Here is a 17,565-nt window from a genome sequence, read left to right as displayed (position 1 = left end):
TCACTGAAAAGGGGGAGAGTAAATAGATTGTAGAGAGTGGGGTAGGTGCAAGACCCTTGTGGGATACCACAGTCAATGGGGGAAGGAGAGTCCGAGGCCTGGTCTGAGAAGACCCTCATTGCTCAGCCCTCTAGAAAGGAGGTGATCCAGGTGGTGGCTTTTTGGGAGAAGTGAGCAGTGTCTGTAAGGTGTTTACACAAGATCTTATGGTCGACCAGGTCGAAGGCTGCCAAAAGATCAAGGAGTAGGAGGAGTGATGACTTGCCTTTGTCCATGGCTTCGAGTAGTTGGTTTTTAAGGTCAGGTAGGGCTGTCTCTGTGCCATGGCGGAGACGGAAGCCAGATTTTCTTTTGCGAGAATGTTGTGAGCTTCCAGATATGACTGGATCTCTAGGTTTGCGGCTCTGTCCAGAATTTGCAGCAGGAATGGCACAGTGGTGATTGGTCGGTAGTTGTTAGGGGAGTCTGTCAAGGGTAGGTTTTTTCAGTAGAGGTCGAACCCAAGCTTCTTTAAGTGAAGGTGGGACAGTGCTGGTGACGAAGAAGCATTAATAAAGGTGGTGACAAATGGTGCCAGGGCACTAGCACAGTCTTTGACTAGAGTGGCTGGGCATGTGTCTCCTTTACATAGCGAGGGTTTGATGCCTTTCATGATAAGTAGGACTTCTGGAATGGTTACTTCCCTAAATGTAAAGGGTTTGGGTGTGTTGATGGGGTGCGAGAGGTGTTGGAGGCTTTCGGCCAGGGTGAGGTGGTTTTAGGCAATTTGTCGCATTGGGTTTTTATTCTGTTCTGGACAGTTTTGATTTTGTCTAACATGGCATGTTGGCTGTTGTCATACCATGTTTGGTCTTTCTCTGAGGATTGGGTGGATGTGGGAGGGATTGTCAGCTCCTTGTAAATGGCGAATAATTCTTTGGATGGGAGTTAGCTTTCTCAATTCTGTTGTTATAAGTGGCAGCTTTAGCGATGGCTTTTTTGTAGTGTTTAGCAGCAGTGAGGTAGGTGGCTCTTGAAGTAGTCGATGGGTTAGTTTGCCATACTGTTAGTGCTGCTCGTTTAGCAGTTCGGGCCTCAGAATTCTTGTGTGAACCAATGAGTTCGCATGGAGATTGTGTTTGGCTTGTTTCTTTTCTAGCAGGGCTACAGTATCTAGTACCTCTTTAAGGGTGGTGTTGTAGATCTCCACGAGTTTAGTGGGGTCATTGGATGTGGGGAGGAATAGCTAAAAGCTATGGGAAGGAGCTGTCCATTTCAGCTCAGAACTATCAGACATCTTGCCCCACCTGAACCTAGGAATTTACCTTCTTAGTACTTTTCAACCCTTTATTATGCCAACAGCCTGCACCCTGACCTCATGAAATAGCTCAACACACAACAGTGTAAAAGACGGACGCTAGACTATCTGGGACTCAAAAGGAGTATCACGACCCTGCCACTCCAAAGGATCTTCCTACGGCTACCTCTCAACCAAACTCTAGACCTCACTGAAACATTTTCATATATCATAATTGCTAGTCAAACAAAATCCCACATGCATCCAGTCAGCAAACAAAGATTGGAGAACCGACTCATTCACGTTGGGATCCATTTGACTTAGTGGAATCAGTCGCTTCTCTGTTCTCATCTCCTACCTCCACCCTACCTCCCTTCCTCCCCTCCTAATCATTGTCAAAGCTCTTGCACTATCTGAAATGTCGCCAAACTGAATACGATAGTTAATTTCACATTCTTAATGTTAAGGCTTTTTTAGAATCTCATTGTATTTTCCCTTGCTCCATCCCTTGCCTTCAAGCGATTTGAAACACGTGTGTATAGGCACTATAAAAATAAACTATCATCAACCTCCACTACCTGTACTCCCTCTTTGCAACTAGTATACTGTCCACCCCCCCCCCCCCCCCCCCAACGTCCGATACCACTGTGGGGAAAAGTCTGAAATTGAACATTATGTACTCCCTACTATTCTGATGCATTATAATCTCTAGCAGGTTCTGCAAAGTGTCATATTTAAACTTTGTGCAAGGCTTTAGACTTACTGCGCATGTCTTTGCGATGAAGGCTCTTTGCCTAGTGTGTAGCTATGCTCGACTCTACATCTCTTGCTTACGAGTTTCCACTTTGGCATATGTAAGAGCGTTTTATGCTCCCGCTTTAAGAAAATTAGCTTTAGTAGATGAACGTCATACTGCAAGCACGCTCGCTTGCCTCAGACCATGTGTGAATCTTTGTGAAGTATATTCAGTTACACTAAATGGATCACTTCACGCTGTCCTTCCCAATAACACTGTCTTACATGCAAGAATACATCTGTTATCAAAGACTGGCTTTGTTCACTGCTTGTAACATTGTTTCAGTAAGATTCCTTGCCACACCTGGATCTTCCCTTCCACTGAAATGCATGTGTTCTTTTGGGTATAAGAGAACATTGCTTATAGGCAGGGAGTTCTCACCTGCATCAAAGTCTCATATTGTGTTTGTCCTTTAGCTTTCTTTTTGCTAATAGATTGTTCACCAATCCGTCGACATAGTCAGTGATTTCTTGACACACCACCACCTTTCTCTATACACACACACACACACACACACAAAGTGACCTCATACCCATCAGTATAACAAACCTCATTTCTTAAGCTTCATCACACATCCTCACAGAGACTAACCTAGAGTTACAGATTTTTTGGCTCTCCCATACAGATAAACACATAACCAAGTGTCACCACCTAAGCCATAGAAAGTAACTCTGGGGCTTGCATCCATCAACACCCCAGGTTTCCCATTTGCCTCTCCCTGCGTTCCACCACCAACCAGCACCACCTGTTCTAACAGAGATACGGAAAACTAGGCCACCAGAATGGCAGACTTGGGCAACTAAAGGACTACATTGCATTACAATAGTATTTCTAATACAACATTTCCAAAATTGGAGATCCAGAAAAGTGATTGTAACGAGATCGGAAAGAACAAGGGGTCAGAAAAGATGATCTATGTACATTTAGGCACAGTTTGGCTCTTTTATTTCAATAACTGAGCAAGGGTTATAGGTCGCTTGACGTCAGCCACTTATACCATAAGGTGGTAATGGGCATGATCGGCAAAGACATGGTAACCCACACCAGAGACACTTTCGGTCCAAATCGATCATGCCAAACGTCTGCATTCCAGCAATGCCAGGTGCAGACTAGCATCTAGTAGGCCACAGAGAAAACTGTAGGAGCAATGCCGCCAGTGGCATGGTGTCAACAGCAGGTTTTGAGAAGCAGAAGCCATGCTGCTGTGTTGGGTGATGGACAATGACAATGCCAACAAATACGAGGGGGGGAGCATTTATTTTGAGACAACGTGTCCCATGGCACCAAAGCCAAAGGAAGAAATTCAAATGAAGGGTAGCATGGGGGCTCCCTAGATGAAAGAAGGCAGATTGGGTAGTGGGGCAACGATGGAGGCATCTCTGGTTCTGTGGAAAGCACCTCCCAAAGAGAAATGAAAATGGCGGAAAGGGACACACTGCTGCTTGCCAAATAGCTAAAGTGATTGGCATTTTTATCACAAGCATTTTCCTCTGCAGCCCACAGACATCTGAAGGGATGAAGCGACTAGCCAATTTGCACAAGCATATAACTGCCTACTGAGCAAACGCAAAAACAACCTAGAGCGAACAGAGGCTTTCTGGGCGTCAAACTGAAAAGAAAAAGTGAGGCGGCCATGGAGCTCAGCAAGTGTGGTGGGTCTGCTTTTACCAAAGTACCTGCTTCTAGGCTTCCAACTCAGTCCATACTTGCTTCTACATTCACAAGTGATCAGTCTGTACTTTCCCACCCTATCACAACAAGCCTTCACAAACTTCTCTCACCAAGTGTACATACTCACTCTACACATTCTCTTCTGCCCTTTCTTACCTTGCTGCCTCCAATGTATCCCCCAGCAGCTCCAAAGCTCTTTGTGAAAGTCCCCATCATTATATCTACATCATTGGGGTCAAGTCCAAAATAGTCCACAACTCCCCTGCCACGGGGGCCGAGGGCACCAATGCTATGCGCCTCGTCCAGGTAGAGATAAGCCCGGTATTTCTTCTTCAGAGCCACAACTTCTGGGAGGCGCACAATGGAACCCTCCATGCTAAAACAGAAACACATTATAATTTGAGTTTACTGTAAGAAATTTAGATCTACTCTCCGGTTCCCAAGCATACACATTATAAAGCTTCATTAAACATTCGCAACCCAAAAACACAGTTGAAGCCATTTCATATCTCTGGTGGAAATGTCAGCAAACCAATACATTATACGTGGCTCTTCCAAGAGAAGAAAGTTTACTGGGGCAAATAGGACTGGGTATACGTAGCAAACTTTCCCTCTGTGACCTCTAAAATTAGGCCAATAATACGTCGAGCAGCATTTTCTAACACTCAGTGAGGAAATTACACAAAGTTAATGCAAAAGCGTTCGTGGGGTCTCTGCACTGTAAACCATGCCCTGCAGTTAATGTTAAAGGTATTGGTACCGCGCATCGTCACCACCGGGGTGGTCTCCAGGAGCTGTGGCGGATCTGAAAAGGAGGGGGTGAAAAAGGGGACGGTGGGGTGTTGGTAGTGTGTAGTGGGGATAGCAAAGTGAGAGTTGTGATGTCCTGTTGGCAGGTTCAGTTCAGTTTGCACAGTTCCCCGAGCTTAAGTGCGGTTTTTGGGTCGGTGCGAATTCCCATGTGCTGTTGTGCCAGGTTATGTGTTGATCTGTTGTTGCAATGTAGTGAAGTGCATGCAGAGTGCTGTGCAGAGAACTGGTTGTGTGAGTTTCTGTATGAGAAGTGTATGCGGAAAGTTGAGGTTTTAGAGTTGGGTTAGCAGGTTTCTTTCTTACCTCTGTCTTTGCGTGTCTGCGCTCAACATCTATGGTTATTCTGTACGATTGGAATTGTTATTTGGCTGCCTAGTTGGCAGGGATGTTGAGGAGTGGCAGTTTGCACCAGTATTACTCTAGTAGTATGTGTATCTAGCTGCGGCAGGTGTGTTTCCCCCGCCCTGGTGCTGGTGAAGTTTAGGTTAGAGGATTCTGGTCCCTACCTGCCCATGACGTGTGGGGTCCTTACCTACCTACGTTTCATCTGTGGGCTAGTGGTATGGGTACATGGGTGGTCGAAAGGGGTGGACTGGGCCCCAAAAGAGGCCCTGGAAATAATGTTCAAAGTGGCCACATATTACACATTTTGAGCATGTCCTACTCTTTTGCTATGAGAAAGTGTCAACAAAGTAGGTTACCACAGAAAAGAGGCCCAAGGTGCAGAGGCCTACTGGGAAATCACCAGAGTTCTTTATAGGCCAGTCCACCCCTGGTGATCGGGTTGTTCCCCCCGCCCTCTGGTTAGGGAAGATTACGTTGGGGGTCATGGATTCCTCCCCGGGATTCTTGTACCCGCAGGGTCTACGCTTCCTAGTGGTTTCCTTCTGGTTCTCAAAATGGTAGACCATGAGAAAAACCTGAGTTCCGTCCAGATGGGACACCCATTAAACTTCACAATTCTATCTAGATGAGACTGGTTACAAGGTGGCTAACCTTATAGATGTGAGAAGAAAGCTGGCTGTGGCTGATGGGTGAAGAATGTTAAGTGCTGGGGTGGGGCTTTGGGGAGGGGTACAAGTATGTAGGAGAGTTTGAGGGTTGGCTATAGCCTGGCTAGCTAACAATGGTTTAAATGTGAGTAAAGGCTACCACACCGCTGTGATCTTACATGTACATTGGAGCAAAGGGATACATTTGTCGCACAGTATCAAAAATAACGTTTGTGATGCATCTTTTGTTGTTCCATGCCTACAGAGCAGAGGGTCTTTCATGTTTTACTAATGTTTCAGCCTACATTACATTTATCAGGTCTTCTTGGTAGCAATGGGCAATTATAGTTCATAAGAAGGGTGTATCATGTGTTGTAGAAATAGATATGACCCAGTTTCCTGGTGCCAAGGCAAGTTCCTTGATACAGGTTCTCCGGAGTTTGCACTTCGTACTGGCAATTGAGGAACCTGTTTACCATGTCTCAGTTTAGCCTGCTGTATCTGTTTGAAGTACTGTATTTTTGTTTTCTCTTTTTTACTTGGGGTGGTTCATTTTCTTTTGTAAATGCACGCTGATGGCGGTTATGTAGATCAAGATAAATTGTATTTGTATAGTGATTTACGTCAAAGCATTGAACAGAAGAAACAACAAAAAAAATATACATCACAGAAATTAGTAATTCATTCCAGAAAACAAAAAAGGTGAAAACATAGCAGTTAATTGGGAAGCTTGGCTCAGAGGCAAGTCTTCGGATTAGTTTGAATGATATAGAGGTAAAAGAATGAGTAGATGGGGGGAGGGAGTTCCACTGCTTAGGGGCAAGCTATACGAAGGACCGAAAGCATGAAGAGGTTCAAGGGGGCTTGGGGACAGAAAGAGAGAATTGGTGCTGGGAGCATAAAGCACAGGAGCAGGCGACTCGAGAGTGATTAATGTAGAGTGGTAGAGAGGGGCTAGACCATGGGTATGCTTGAAAACAATAGAGCAAAAACGGAAGAGAGACAGAATTCAAAAGGGAAGAATAGTCAAGGAAAGTAGAGAGGAAGAGATAGAACAACGAGGATGAAGGGGAAAAAAGAACCGATGATCGAAACAGGTAAGGTGTGAAGCAGGGAGGCAAAGAAGCAGCATAAAGATGGAAAGAGATTTTTAGAAGGAACGAGGGCCGAAAACAGGATAGTATAGAGAAAGAAAAGTAAAGGACCTAGGACAGACCCTTGATGTACCCCAAAGAGGAGGGGAGCAAGATGAGGTTTGGCCAGCCCAGGTAACAGAGTAAGAATGGTTTGAGAGATAGGAGAACAGATCCAGAAAAGAAGAGAGGGTGGAAAGTAGTGAGTGGCCAACAGTATCAAATGCTGCAGAAAGATCAAGGAGAATGAGAACAGAGAAAATCTAAAGAGTGCTGAGCAGTGAGAAGAGAGGTGGAAACATGTAGAAGGTCAGTCTTGGTGGAGTGCGAAGGATGGAAATCAGATTGAAGTGGAGGCAGAACGCAGTGAAAGTTGAGATATGTAGAGACCTGCGAGTATACAGCACGCTCTAGGAATTTATACAGAAAAGTAAGAAGAGAAACAGGGTGGACATTTGCCAGTAAAGAAGGATTGAGGGTTTTTCAAGATCAGAAGGAGTGTATGTTTGAAAAGATATGGAAAGCAAGAATTATCAAGGGAAGAGTTGATAAGGGAAGTCCGGTAAGGAATAAGAGGATAGATTTGTGGAATGAGTGCTGAAGGTCAGAAGGGAAAGCAGTTGGACGGGCACGTACAAGAAAGACAGAGGTATCAAGGTCAGAAAGAGGCGTTAAGGAAGATGATGAGTAGGGAGGCAACGTGGAGGGAGAACATGGGGAGGAAGATCAGTAGGAGGGAAGGAGGAGCGAAGAACAACTTAAGAAGTAAAGTAATTGGCAAAATCACAGAACGAGAGAGAAGAGCAGGGTCAGAAGATCGAGGGGATGGGAATGTGTGCGGGAGATGGGAGAGACAGTGGGGCTGGTGGGAAAGGGAGAGCATGAGTTCAGATAAGTAGTCTTTTTTTAGCAATGATCAAAGCTCTGTCATATAAGAAGTGCAGCAAGGAGAGAGCAGAAAGTTCAGAGGGACTGGGACTTTTTCCAACGCTGTCCAGCCCTGCGGAGACTAGAGTGGAGGAAGGTGAGAGCAGGAGTAATCCAAAGCTGTGGCGGGAAGGGTGATGTAGCGAGAGGGGTGACTAGAATCAAGAGTAGATGAAAAGGAAGAGTCAAGGGAGTTTGCAGCATCATCTGGAGAGTGAAAGGTGAAAAAGCAGGAATAGAGGGAAGAGAATATTACAAAAAGTAGAGTTAATGGAACAAAGATTGACGACTGAAAGTAGGGGTAGGAAACAAGGAGGAGGAGAAAGGGAAATTATATAATACAGTATTAATAGTATAGAATAATTGCAAGAAGGGACCATTGAACACGTTGTCGTCCTTGTACGACTTCACTGTAACAATAAGAGAGACTAGCCTCTCCATCCACTAATCAGCAAACCAAATAAAATCTATAATAAAGCTAGAGCCCTGGATCTCAAATTCACTACACTATTTGTGGAATCCCTCCGTACCCGCCACATTCTACTGACCTCAAACACATTAATTAAAATGTGAGAAAATACTGCACACTGTTCATGCTCTCCTGGAGATTAAGGTGAAGCACCACTGGCCAAGGAACATCTGACGCACAATTAGGGGATTCCATGTGCAGCATACATCCATACAGACAATACCGAGCATTTAGGGAGACAGTGTTCTAATAATGCAGTGTGGGATAATGCTTAATGACGACAACCGCACATTTCTAAGAGAGGTGACAATACTTAAACCAATTTAATGGTGCTCAATATAAAACTGAGGAAGGATACCTTTTATCCTTAAAGTTGACCTTTACCCAGTTAATTGCTTAAAAACAGGATCGGCATGGGACTCAAAACGTTGTTCCAAAGGTGGAAGGGGCACTGAGCTATTTTGCTGGCTACTTGCCATTTGCATGACAGAGGAGCATCTTTGTGAAGAGGACTGTTTAATGATTGCCCACTTATAATGCTCTGAAACTGTGTTTTGATAACTCATTTAATCCTATGCAGATTAATGGATAAAAGCTAATGAACGGCAGGACGCATAACTCAAGATAAGTCTATAATTTGCATGCTTCCAAATCAAATTACTGAGCATTTCATTAGGACGTGCGATTTAAACTACAAACGGGATCCGGTGTCCTGTATTGAACACAGTACTGCAAAAGTGGTCTCCAGTTTGGGTCAATAATTCTGAGGAGGCCTAGCTGAGAGTATGTACAGTTTAATTTGAGATTTTCAGAAAAAGTGCAGCACGTGCAATTTAAAATCACCTCAGGGTTTGTGAAAAACATGCCAAAACCCTAAAATTAGGGGAGTATAGGTCTTTGGTCTACTGGGATCAATCGGATTATCTGCAGTTGCCCCTTTGGTAATCGCTGTGGCATTCGTGAACTGCATGGATTTAAAAAACACTTTCTAGATTTTGTGGAAATTGAGCACAGCAAACAGTGCGCTTTTGGAGGGTCATAGTGGGGCCCAAATAATGCAGTACCTGCCAGTCCAATAGTAAATCAAGTGCACATATGGCCTTAGCACATGGATTCTGCTATAGACCTCAGTCATTCAAAATGATTGAATAGACTATAATATCTGCTATATACCCAATTCCAAAAATTCTGATATAAGAGCAGCAGGCTTAAACCATTTATTTTCATTTCAGTTATAAAACTCCAAGTGCTAATAGCTTTATAAACCTGAGGAGAGGCCACAGTCGCTTGATAGAATGGTCCTTTCCAAATTACACCTTCAGCTTTTCCTAGGGTAACAACTGAGAGGGCCATTATCCTCCAATCATGGCAACTCCTATTCTAGAAGGGTGAATTACAGACTCATGGTCTTTAAATGGACCTTAATTAGGTCACTGGCAGGCAAAAAGGACGTTCAATATTGTTGACCCGTTTGTCATGACTTGTGCCAGACACACTTAAAATATGTTTTTTTATCAGTTAGCTAGGTGAGCGCATAGGCTATTATTGTACTAGTTCAGTATCTTGCATATGTCAAACAGGAAGACACTTTCAGTGACCGTGGATGCAAGCGAAGTGCTGTTGCCCGCCTCATTGGGGAAGGGATCGCTGGACCATCATTAGAAAGAGAAGGGCACAGGAGGGGTTGTCAATGGGCAAAGAATGGCCACCCGCAGACAGAAGCAAACAATGTAAAGACTGCAATGAAAATGATTTTCATGCCCAAAAAACTCCCTTACAACCAAATGCCTGATGTACACTTGGTTAAGAACTGAAGCTGAATTACCAAATCAAACATGCCATCCTCCAAGTCTCTGCAGCACAAAGGCTCCACCACCTGGTGTTAGCCGTACCTGTATATTCCTTCTACCACAATAAGGATCTTTTTCCAAGGTCTGCGTGTGCGAGGCTGTCCATGAACTATGGCATCTCTCAGCAGTTTCTCCAGGCTCTGCATATCTAAAAAAGACAGGCATTACAAGTAAAGAATCAGAACATCACATCCCTTCTCTGAACAACCTCAGAATCATGAATTACCAACAATTCTACAACACAGGGAATCTGGCGGAACACACATTCAGGGAATTTCATGTTTCAACGTTTGGTCTCAAAAAACAGGAAGCAAGCAGGAGGGTAAATGGCGATACAGTATCAGACTATAGTGGTGGAAATGTAGGTGTCTGAATGATTCTGATGTGATTTGCCCAAACGACAAACCAGGTCGAAAGAGCAAAGACGAGTGAATTTAAAGTTCAACAAGGTGAATTTCCATGCACCATTAGAGGTTGCAGATCTCAGACCCGTTTTTGTGTCCAGCAAATGAGTGTCATGAGGGGAAATGATCTACGTTTTAAGTGGTGGTTGAGTTTATGGGGGCAATCAAATGTTCTAGATGTTCAAACACTGGGTGTGGGCAGGGACGAATAAGGAGATGATCTCCAGAAAAATAGGAGAAGGGAAAGGCTGTGGCGAGACCTCAATAATATAGGGAGAGAGCCAAGAAGAAGCACACTTAACTAGCCAATGTCTGCAAGAGTCAGTGGAGCGGAGTGGAGAAGGATCTTGGATTCTTAAACTGGGTGCATATGTCACATTTATGAAAGAAGTGTGGGGTACTAAAAAAAAGGGTGTTGTCATTTTCCAGTTTGACGAGGAGATTAGTCAAGGTCCTCAAAGAATGAAAGATTGGGTGAGTTTAACATGAACAGGTTGTAAAAAGAGTATGAGCAGTAAAATTAAAGCTGTTGCAGTCCAAGTAATAAAGTTGAAAGTCAGATTTCAATGTAATAACAGAACACATGTTTACAGGAGGTGGGAAAGTGAGAACAGATGGCTAAAATGGCGAGAGGACATTCATTTGGGTGTTGGGGAAGGGGGAGCTGCAGGCATGCAGGCCTTGCAAATTCTTAAAAATTCCACTAGACCTGCAGAGCGAGTTCCTTAATTTACATACTCCATGTAAGAGAAATTCCCTCGCACCATGACAACAGGTGATAAAATGGTTACCTCTGGTTTCTATAAAGCGTTGCTCGTCACCAAAAGCACACTTCATATTCAGTGCATTGCTGTCACATAAAAGGCTAGCCATGCACAGTGAAACCTTTATTTGGAATTTACTGCAAAGTTTGTTTTCAGTAAATGCAAAAAAAAAAAAAAGATTTAGTTTTGAACATCCCCATACTCGCCAACAAGGTCAGAGTACCCTGCAAGTGGTACTCGCCCTTCAAAATATTCTATCGCCAATGCCAGTGGGCTAGTAGATTTTGCAAGCCCTGGAGTAGGGCATGCCCATCTAGGGACGACCACAATGTGCCAGCCACCCAAACTAGATTAGAGCATTTGTAGTAAGGCCAGTAGCCATATCAGAGAATCTATGCATAGGTAAAAGGTTAAGATGTGCACAGTGTTTGGCCCAACCATCTGGAGAGCGTTATAAAGTAATATGGCCAGCATGAATTAGATTACCATCACTGCATTCAGCATACTGTTAGTCTACAGACAGCGTAGACTGAAATGGTAAAGTAGTGCCTCAAATTCCTCCTTTAGAAACTCCAGCTTGGTTTCTGATCCCTGTTTATTTCAACCAACCCCTCTTTGAGACCAGGTAAACAGTCACAGGACTTGCGACAGGTTGGTCTGCTCGTAATCACTCCATATTCCCACTTAAAAATAAATTGAGGAAGCTTATGGACTTCTTCTGCAAGCACGGGGCTCACTTCACCCCAACATCCCACGTTAACACAGGTAAAAACACTTGGAATGTAATTTCTTGTCCATTACAAAATTTTGATTTGACTTGCACTTTGCCCAAATTGTCCATAGAGAAGAATTCAGTATCTACCGCAATACTGTTTAGTGGCTGCATTAGTCGAAATGTAAATACTTCCTATACTCCCGTCCCTCAAAACCTGTACTTGTGTATACACAGGGGAGAAAACTTCCTTGGTCAAAGAATGAAAGCATCCAAAAATATTTTGGTGAATGCTAAATGTTTAAGTTATCAACTGAAACTAACTGTTCATGGTCATTTGAATACCAGGGCATTTCTTGTGGACTACTTCTTGATGGTGGTGTGCATCAGGATCTCACATCTAAACAACAAGGGCAGAATGAATTGATGGGTACAAAGTTCAACTTGGGAAACATTTATATGCACCTTCTGTTGCATTGGGGTGCTTAGATCCTGTACTTGCAGATGTCCTATCACTGCCCAGAAAGAGGTCAAAGGACCAAGGTGGCTGAATGTTTGGATGGACGAGTGCAAAACAGAGGCACATTGAAACTGGCAGTGTTTGGGGCAGTGTGTCATAGTCACAGTGAGCTGAGTGTTGAAGGGTTGGCTCCACCGAGCTGTGGAATCAAAACCACAACACAGGTTTACAGACGCACCTAAGCCTTCTGGAAAACTCTGCTGGCATCAGTACCAGCTGTATGGAAAGGGGAGCAAGTATGTGAAATGCCTCGACAAGCTCCAAACAGGAAAGCCTTGCTTACTCAAGAGTGCCACAGAAAGCCAATGAAAACATGATTCACAGGTTAGTAAATAGGACTTGTTCAAATGGCTCGATAGGCCCAGAGTGAACATCAGGAATAGAAACTTCCGTAGAGGTAAAAAGGCCTTTTAAGGATGCTCCGATAAACCAATTCTCTACATATCAGTGGATATGAGCCTCTCCCCTATATATGCGAAGAGCAGCTGGCTTCAGAGCTGCCAGCACGGAAACTGCTCTCCTGAACATCTGTGAAGACCGGCTCTCTAACCTTGACTATAATATCCCATCTGTCTTCATCCTACTCGATCTTTCTTCTGCCTTTGACACAATTAACCATGTCATCCTGCTCAATCGCCTCTGTGATAATCTGGGTATCGCTGATCAGGCTGGCCGACGACCTTCCTCTCCAACCAACCCTCCCAGTTCCAACTTGGGTTCTTCCTGCCCCCTCCCCCATCTCACTTTCTACCTCTGGTGCCCCTCCAGGGGGTCTAACCTGTCTCCCTCGCTCTTCAATATCTGGCACGACTCGCCCAGTGCATTGCTGCTCTGATCAAACTTTCAATGCTATGCAGAAGATACCCAATTTGTTTTCAGGCTCCGCTCTGCCACCTCCTCTCCCACTCTCACCTCTGACTGACTGCAATCCAGAAGTGGTGCGCCGCCAACGACTTCTGCCTTAATGTCAGTAAGACAGAGATCCTCCTCATCGGCACACCTGCACCTTCCTTTATCGCAATTCTCTGGCCGGTCTCCCTTGGCCCTTTCCTTGCTCCCACTTGCGAGGCTAAGAAACTCAGGGTCATCTTTGACTCCACACTTTCCTTTTCTCATCACATCTATGATGTCTCAAAAAAGTCCAAATACCAACTACACCTCCTCAGAGGTATTCTTCCTTCCCCCAAAAGCTCACGGTCGCCAGAGCTCTGGTCCTCTCTAGGCTGGACTACTGCAACAGCCTCTTTCTAAATCTGCCTGCAACCGCTCTCCGTCCTCTGCAGCTCATCCAGAACAAGACTGCAAGACTTGTCGATGTCTTCTAACCCTGGAATCTTAGCTCTCCAGCCACTAAATCTCTTCATTGGCTCCCAGTGACTGCAAGGATTAAATTCAAGACACTTTGCATTGTCCACAAGGCTTTCTGGGGCCTGGGTCCACAATACCTTCCACTCTCACAGTGTAAATAAATTCCTACTCGAGCTCTTCGCTACTTCACCTCCAACTCCCTCAGGGTCAGTCGCTTCTCCAAGCAACGAGTTGGGGGTAGATCCCTTTCCTTGGCTGGGGCCTCCCTCTGGAACAGCCTCTGAGACACGAGGAGAACAATCTTCTGTTCCTGAAGCACCTCAAGACCTTCCTCTTTGCTTCAGCCGTCGCTCTTCCTCTCCCCTGCTAATTGTCTGCTTTACCACCGGACACTGCTTACCCTCCGATTACGGGCCCAGATACCTGCCCTCCCAGCAACCCCCTGCTCTTGGGTCTGTATCTGCAACCCTACAGTCTCCTTCCAGCACTTATCAGACACCTGTTGTCTACACCTGATTCTTGCACTTACCACCTGCTGGCCGCACTTCCTGTTCTAGCACATGTTCAGTACTTTCCACTCCCCCCGCCCTTCGCATTTTCCCATTTCCCTCTCCCCTGCACTTGTACATTCTCAATGTCACTGAGCCTAGTAAGATTGTTGTTTTGTCCTCCCTTGTTTCCCCCTCCCTTGCCTCGTTGCAGTCTGAAACACTGGTGTATGGGCGCGAAACAAATAAAATATTTCATATCAAAGCGTATGCGATACAAAATGAACGTTCTTTTCCTTACTCTGGTATCCACCGGTTGGGTGTTCACCCTGGATCCCCCTCAGCCGGGCTCAAATCCTTTTCACATCAATTTGTCTCCCTCAGCCAGGCTCGGACCAATGACGATGCACTTTACACGATCAAAACACTCAAATGTACACAGGGTTTATCTTGACCCGTTGTATGACCACTTCGTTCTCAATCTTACTTTTTAACATAAAGCATCGGTTGTGTACCTAACAGAGTTTCGAATGAGTATCCAGGTGGCGCCCGGCCACTCTGTATATGGCATCTTTGCTTGATTTTCCGAAAGTTCAATCAGTCTTGATAGCTTTCAATTATATTTGCGTCGCTCATCACAAAGGCCTCGAACGCAGTTCCCTTTATACAAAGTTGCCACTTGCAACCTTGGTTCGAAACACAAGTTGGTTTGATATCAGTCTCTGACTCACCAGCTGTGCTGTCTTTTCCGACGCTGCTTTGTTGTAGGAGCCAAGGACAGTACCACAGCGGCAATCACTCCTCCCCGCCTGGTTTATCGATGCAGGAGAGCCCCGGGTACCTACGACACACTGTACAGGTTCTATCAGCCTTTGTTCCTGCTTTTCAGTTTCTTACTTTCCAAGGTTCACGAAAGTAAGTCTTTAGAATTCAAGGGTACTTCCCTTCTTGCGACCCTCTTTGGGCTCCCCATCTTTCTCCTTGTATTAAACTGCCATCCTGGAACAGCTGTCTCTGCATGTGCTTTGCCTCGCTCAGAGTGTGCTTGCGTGCTCTGCCTTTTATCTGTGTGGGGAAGTGTGATCAAGTCAGGTATGTGTGTAATGATCAGTAATTGACTGATCTTGTCGGACCCTGGTGTTGGGACAGGTCAGGTATACGGCTCTGGTGTTAGGCTCACTGTGGGCTGTCTGTGAAAAAGTGTTTCTAGCGAAAAGGGGGGGAGCTGATTTCCTAGGTGTCCTACATGGCAGGATGGGGAAAAGGTGTTATAAGAAAGGGGATACCGTGTCACACACGTATCGCTGCCCCACTTCCACTCCCCAAGGACCCCTCATCCAGGTGATCCTCCCGCACTGGTCCATCCCCAGGAACTGGATACAAAAGCGATGACCGTGTCCTGGCCACCTGAATAACAGATCCCTGGGGACTAGCAGGTGAGACACCATCAGGTTTCTCACACTGTGCATCTGGAAACCGTTTGGCATGTTAAAACCAGGTCTTTATTATATAGGTTTACAGTGCAAACCTACCTCAGGGGTATTGGAGTATTGTGTAGGTTGTAGGCTTGGTGTCATAAATCAGACGGCATACCACGAGCTGTGGTCCAATGACATTAGCTGCCATCTCCAACTGAATTAGAACCATCTGCCACACCGGACACATTTTACTTTCTCGTCGTAGGGCAAGAACTCAGTAAAATGGCTAATACAAGTCAATTGTATGAAGCTGCATGCCACCAAACTAGCATCCAAATCAGTTTAGCATAGGTGTAACAAACTGTTGACAGATTTTTTTTACCAATATGTCCAGGGCTTTCTCCTCTTTTCCACATGGGCACAAAGACGAGTCTATAAAGAGCCATAATGACCACTGCCAACTGTGAATGAGGGTGAAAACTTAGAATCCTGCCATGCAAAATAGCATTTTTTTCACTTCTAGCAACGAGTCTCTGGCTGTGAAAGTAAGGCTTGGTTTTCAGAAGGATGTCTAGTTTTATGCAGTGTGACGAATCTATGGATGTCAGCCCTTCTCCCCTAGGTGGAGACCTTTTCCCAATGGGCCAGGGCAGTGCGCCCACAGTACAATAGTCCCCCAAGGGGTGGTACACAGGGGGAGGGGGGATTCCATCACATGAAGAGGAAGCCCCTTATGGGATTTGAGACAACTCTTCCCAGACAATGCAGTATAATACTGCTTTAGCTCAAACTCCCTCTTTACCGAAGACCAACCCTTCTTTCCTATCTTCAGATAGTGCCATCATCCTTTGTTGTACAGTTAGTCTGCTGAATACCTCAGACCCGACTAGGATACCAGGGGATGCTATTGGTTTTCCATGTAAAGATAACACCAGTACTTTAAAGTAGATGATGTCCAGGAGGATGCAGATCTCTGAGTACCGGAGTGAACCTTCCAGGCTTATGCAATACTGGATTGGTCCAGAACAACCCAACAGTGACGTGCAGGAGCTCAAATCACTGTCAGGAGAGAGAGGAAGAAGTCAAGAAGCACACCGGCAAGCCACGGTAGGAAAGGGGGAGACGCCACGCACAGAAAACGGGAGTACATCGCTGGTATTCCTGGAAGAAGGGACCGTGCAAGCATGTACCTGAATAAAACTCCGGACTACCCGCAAACTGGTGAGTTGCAATGCGGAGCGGAGCCACTCAGACAGATGTCAAAAGCAACAAAATACAAAAATACGAAACCATGTCCACACGTGCTGCCGGAACCTCACAGGAGGGCCACGATCCTCGGGAGTCAAAGGTTGTACACAGAGGTTAAAATTAATGTGAGACCTCCCCCTCCCTTTAATATATATGTTGCTTTTACATTATTAAATATTCACTTGATTTTGTTATGTAATTGTAGGAGTGTGTTCAATACCTTTTACTTTGTGGAACTTTAACTGATTATTCCAAGTTCCCATAGAGATTTTTTGTTGAAAGATTTGCACATTTTCCCTGTCCTTTGAAATTAATGTTTCTACCATGCCATTTTGGACCCCGATTTTATACAGGATGTTTCAATCAAATATATACGGCAGTATAAACAAAAGAAAAAGGCAAATAGAATAAAAGTTAGAATAGCGAGAAGAGAGCAGGGGGTTCTGGGGTTGTGTTGGTGTGTGTACAACACCATATAAATGATTTATAGTAGGATCTTTGATAAATATGTGACCTACCATGTGGGAACCTTTGTCCTCGATTGTACAACAATATAAATACGGCTGCGTTATCCAAGCAGGACACTTCTGACATGTGCACCAAACATGAGAATACAAGCACATCGAGCAAGTAGATTAAACTCTACCTCAGGTATTTAGAGTTCTGTTTAGATTCAGGAAATTTCAGTTGCCAGCTGCACACGTTTTAATTCCATCTCAGCATGCCTTGACCATGGGATCAGGGCGGTTGTATTTGTTAAGCATTTGTCGCAAGAG

At 44.9% G+C, this 17,565-nt stretch overlaps 1 protein-coding gene across 1 annotated transcript in view; it reads right to left on the bottom strand.

Annotated features, from left to right (window-relative positions):
• The window catches only part of SPTLC2 (serine palmitoyltransferase long chain base subunit 2), a 475,564-nt gene that overhangs the window by 263,224 nt on the left and 194,775 nt on the right, over positions 1 to 17,565 (bottom strand). The window contains exons 8-9 of the mRNA XM_069637917.1: positions 9,970 to 10,075; positions 3,900 to 4,119 (exon numbers count right to left, since the gene is read on the bottom strand). Of these exons, the coding sequence (XP_069494018.1) occupies positions 3,900 to 4,119; positions 9,970 to 10,075 (326 nt within the window). The remainder of the gene's footprint in view (positions 1 to 3,899; positions 4,120 to 9,969; positions 10,076 to 17,565) is intronic.

This window comes from Ambystoma mexicanum, chromosome 14 (genome assembly GCF_040938575.1).
Source record: "Ambystoma mexicanum isolate Mex_15411 chromosome 14, UKY_AmexF1_1, whole genome shotgun sequence".
NCBI classification, from domain to species: Eukaryota; Metazoa; Chordata; class Amphibia; order Caudata; family Ambystomatidae; genus Ambystoma; species Ambystoma mexicanum.
Note: the sequence above shows the minus strand (reverse complement) of the source record. Positions and strands in the feature narration are given on the sequence as shown.